This window comes from Mercenaria mercenaria, unplaced genomic scaffold (assembly GCF_021730395.1).
Source record: "Mercenaria mercenaria strain notata unplaced genomic scaffold, MADL_Memer_1 contig_4583, whole genome shotgun sequence".
Classification (NCBI taxonomy): Eukaryota; Metazoa; Mollusca; class Bivalvia; order Venerida; family Veneridae; genus Mercenaria; species Mercenaria mercenaria.
The window spans coordinates 4,009-8,828 of record NW_026462824.1 but is presented as its reverse complement, the minus strand read 5'-3'; the positions used below and the strand labels follow the sequence as shown (position 1 = coordinate 8,828).

The 4,820-nt window shown below is 32.9% G+C and overlaps 1 protein-coding gene across 1 annotated transcript; it reads left to right on the top strand.

The window, feature by feature from the left end:
- The first annotated feature begins 1,606 nt into the window (after positions 1-1,606).
- On the top strand, positions 1,607-2,398 carry LOC128553986 (uncharacterized). The gene has a single exon (XM_053535182.1). It carries the CDS (start codon positions 1,607-1,609, stop codon positions 2,396-2,398), a length of 792 nt encoding a protein of 263 aa, XP_053391157.1.
- The last annotated feature ends 2,422 nt before the right edge of the window (positions 2,399-4,820 follow it).

Sequence of the window (4,820 nt, the reverse complement as noted above, 5' to 3'; positions counted from 1 at the left end):
TTTTTGTTTTTGTTTTTTTCTTCTTCTTCTTTCTTTTTTCTTTTTTTTTTCTTTTTTTTTTCTATTTGTTGTCTTACGGTGTTGGTTATTGACATTTTTAAATTCTTAAGTGAAGGGGTTTCTTATTCAGCTCTGAATTTATGAAAATTCCGAAATTTCCAAATGTGCCATTTATTTTCGAATATAAACGTGTTGATTAAATTAACATTATTTGAAGAAAGTCCAAAAGCAATGTCTTCAAACGAAAAAATATTTTTAATATTCAGTATTTTAAATGGTTCATCTAATATTGTTTGAATATATTTCCAGATTGGTTTTACTTTTTCGCACTCCCAGAATAAATGTATTAATGTTTCCCTGTGAGATTTACACATGTTACAAATACCGTTTGAGAGACGCATCAAACTTAGTTTGTTTTCTGTGAAAATACAATTATGTAAAAGTTTCCATTGGAACTGCTTAGCTTTTTTTGTGAAGTAACAGCGGTACAAATTTGACCAAGTGCAATTCCAGTTTATCAAAACGCTTGTAGTTTTAAACTTTTCTTCCCATTTTTGTTCTGTATGAAGTTTTTTTGGTTGATTATGTCGTACAAATAAATCTAAAATGTCGCGTGTTTGCAATTTACTAGGTTGAATTACGTTTCCATTTCGCGTACAGACAGTTAAATTTCTTTGGGACAAAATGATATTTCGGTTATTTTGATCATTAACCTGTATTTGGGAACCTAGCTTTAAGATATTCGTAAATTCTTTTGGTATGCTGGATTTAAGTTTCATCCACTCTGCAATCCAGTTAGTGGAATTCTTTAATTTTCGTAGAAGCTCTCTTTCTGAAATGAAATTTCTATTTGAATAATCCCAAACGTCTTTAATTGTAACAATATTACTTTCCAAAAAGGACTTAAAATACAGTGGCTTACTGCGTGATAAAATTTTATGGTTTCCAAATAATTTACAGTTTAAGAGGTCGTCCGATTTTAACGGTTCAAAACATTTGAGAAAATCACACCAGTTTTTTATTGCTTGCATGTAAAAAGCATGAACCGGGGTTTTCAAAAGTGATTTATCAAAATCTGAGCATGTACATATAAAATATCTTTGGTAATATTCTTTACCTCGTGCAGACAACACAGACTTTCCTATTACATTCCAGTTTTGAACATCTGCATGCAAAATCTTGTATAACATTCTTATATTAAAAGCCATGCTCAGGTCTGATATACTAAAAAGATTGAGACCACCGGAATATTTTTCACGCTTAAGTGTATTTTTTGCAACTAGAGGCTTTTTATTATCCCAAAGAAAATTGAAAATTATTTGCTCTATTTCTTTTGCGTTTCTTTCAGGTATACCACGTGTTTCTAGTTCGTACATTATAGTTGAAAAACGTAAGTTTTGATGATCAATGATTTTCCGTTAAAATTGAGATCTCTTGATTTCCAAACTTCTAGACATGATTTAATTTTATTGATTTCTTTTTCTCCAGATGTCCTCGTTGTCAATGCCGTAGCCTATCTACTGATGAACTTTCTGCCCTGAAAAATCTTCGAAATGATGATAGTATAATCCTTAAGAAATCTGACAAAGGCTCGGTTATTGTGGTAATGAACAGAACTGATTATATTGCTGAAGTCAACAGACAGCTGAATAATACTGCTTACTACAAAAAACTTGATCATAACCCTGTTGAACAGTTTTCAAAAGATGTTACTGATGTTTTAGATGTTATTTGTAGGAATGTTAATGGTGATTCTAATGATACTTTAGTTGTACCTAGTGATGCCAGAACGCCGCAGTTTTACATCTTGCCCAAAATTCATAAAGATATTAACTCAGAACTACCACTTGGTTACCCGGGACGGCCAATTGTATCTGGGTATTACTCTGTTACTGAAGGCATATCTGAATACATTGATAATATCTTGAAGCCACACATGGAATCCCTGCCCTCATATGTTAAAGACTCTACTGACTTCATTAAAAAGCTAGGGTCTATGCCTAATATCTCCCCTAATGCATTTTTGGTTACTATGGATGTTTCATCCTTATACACTAATATTCCGCATGATGATGGGATAGAGGCTTGCCGTGAATATTTGAACAAAGCTCATTCATACTTGTCACATCAGTCAGTCAATGATATTTGCCAGCTTATTGAACTAGTCTTGACTAAAAAACATTTTCAGTTCAATAATGAAAATTATGTTCAAATTTTAGGTACTGCTATGGGTACACGTATGGCTCCTACTTATGCTTCACTTTTTATGGGTAAACTGGAAAGCGATTTCCTAGCTAATACTACTGTTAAGCCATCGCTTTGGTTACGTTTCCTCGATGACATTTTTTTATATGGGAACACAGTGAAGCAGACCTACTTAAATTTATTGACAGTTTAAACAATGTCCATCCCAATATAAAATTCACCCACCGTTATTCAAGAGATACAGCTACATTTCTTGATGTTAATATTGGTAGAACAGGAGATGGTAATTTTGATTTTTCTGTTCATGAAAAAGCAACCAATACACATCAATACATTGAATTTTCATCCTGTCACCCTCTTTCATGCAAGAAAGGGATCCCGTATAGCCAAGCTAAGCGATACAGGCGTCTCACTTCTAATGATGATTTGTTCACAAATGAATTGGAGAAATTGCGAACGTATTTCCAAAATCGTAATTATCCAAGTCATATCCTTGATGATGCTTTAGCTAAAGCATCAGCATTGTCAACCGAAGAAGCCATGACCAAACACAGGCAGAACACAGATCATATTATCCCCTTTGTTTGCGTATACAACCCATCCCTACCAAACATTGGTCAGGTCCTTAATAAATATTGGGGGCTTTTTGAACTATCTGAGAAAAGCAGTGTACGCAACCTGGTTAAATGCAAACCAATTATTGCTTACAAGCGACCTACAAATCTTAGTGATATCTTGGTTCACAGTAGCCTGATGTCTTCGGATGTAAATGGTGGTGTTCTTAAATGTAATAGAACACGGTGTTCTCATTGCGCTAATATCACTGAATCTGTACAGTTTACAAGCTCTCAAACTTTAAAAACTTACGATGTTAAACAAAATCTTAACTGCATGTCTGAAAATGTTATCTATTTAATCACATGCAAAAAGTGTAAGTTACAATATGTGGGACAAACACATCAGAAATGTTCTCAAAGAATGAACAGCCATAAATTTGATATCAGACATTTTCCTGATACTCCTACAAATGTATCTGAACATTTCAATTCTGAAAATCAGTCTGTTAGTGATTTTTCTTTCATGCCAATCGACTTGGTAAAAAATGACTGGTTTAGGCTCTTGAAAGAGACTCGTTGGATTCATACATTGAATACAGCCTGGCCTCATGGCATGAATGCTAAAATATTATTTTAGTCTTTCATTTTTTCACACAGATTCTTCCTAATGTATTTTTGCATATTAGTTAGTTTTCCTTGCCTGTATTAATATTATTTTTGCTTTGCAATTTTTGCAGGGAATAAGTATCTATTTTTGATCCTATACTATATGTGAATATTACGCCAAAATAGGTAACGTCTTTTGACGTCGTCATTGACGTCGTACTTTCCTGTGACGTCATACTATTTTGTTATTATACTCTGATGAAGTCCAATGGACGAAACATGTTAGTTTTGAGGTAAAAAGTATATTTCTGGAGTTAGTTCTTCGCTTTATTTAATTAAAAGCGTTTTAACAAAAGACTTAGTCCAATTTATTTCTTTATAATTTGGAGTTTTGTCTTTTAATCTGTCAATAAATAGACCTGTAGTTTTTTCTTTGTTTAATTTTGCCCCAGGCGCGCGTTCATATAGTTTAAGATCTTTGAAAATATGGTACAAAGAGTTTTCATTTTTCGCGAACAATTGCGTGTCATCCACAAACTGGTTTACTTTTGCTTCATGGGTGACGTCATCAAGTACCGGAAGTTGGATGCCTGCTATTCGGTTATTATTTCGTATTTTGCAGGCCATAGGTTCTGCTTGTAGGATATACAAAAAAGGTGCACATGGGCAACCTTGTTTTTTGAACGCGTGATAGTGAAAAAACTTGACATAAAACCATTACACTGAATACTCAATTTTGAGTTTTCAAGAAGCATGTTGACCCAGTTTCTGTAGTTTTGACCAAATCCGAATTTTTGTAAACATAAATCAATCCATTTCCATTCACACCGATCAAACGCTTTGACCTGATCGAGAAAAATGATAAGACCGTCTTGATTTTCATTATCACAATAATTAATTAAATCTTGAATGTATCTATTTGCCTCGTTAATATTTCTGCCCTCTATATACCCTTTTTGATCAGAATTGATTAAATATAGTAAAACAGGTTTTAAGCGTTCCGAAAGACATTTTGCCACAATTTTATAATCAACATTAAGTAGGGTTATAGGCCTCCAATTTCTCAAATCTTCCCGCTCTCCCTTTTTATACATTAATGATAGTACTCGCTTATATTGGGAGTCGCTTAAAGAGTTGTTTTCTAAAATTTCATCAACAATTTCTTTGAAATCATGCTTTATCAAATACCAAAATTTTTGATACCACTCAGCTAGAAGTCTGTCAATGCCCGGTGATTTCGATTTTTTGAATTTAAACACTGAATTTTCTAATTCTAATAAATTGATTTTTGATTCAAGTGAACGTTTATCGCTAGTCGTCAATTGATTTCTTATGTTGGAGAGTAGAATATTCGCTGATTCATAATCAATATTTTCAGCTTGAAATAAATTTTTGTAAAATTTTGTTTGAATTCTTAAAATGTTTTCTATACCAAATTCAAATTTTCCTGAT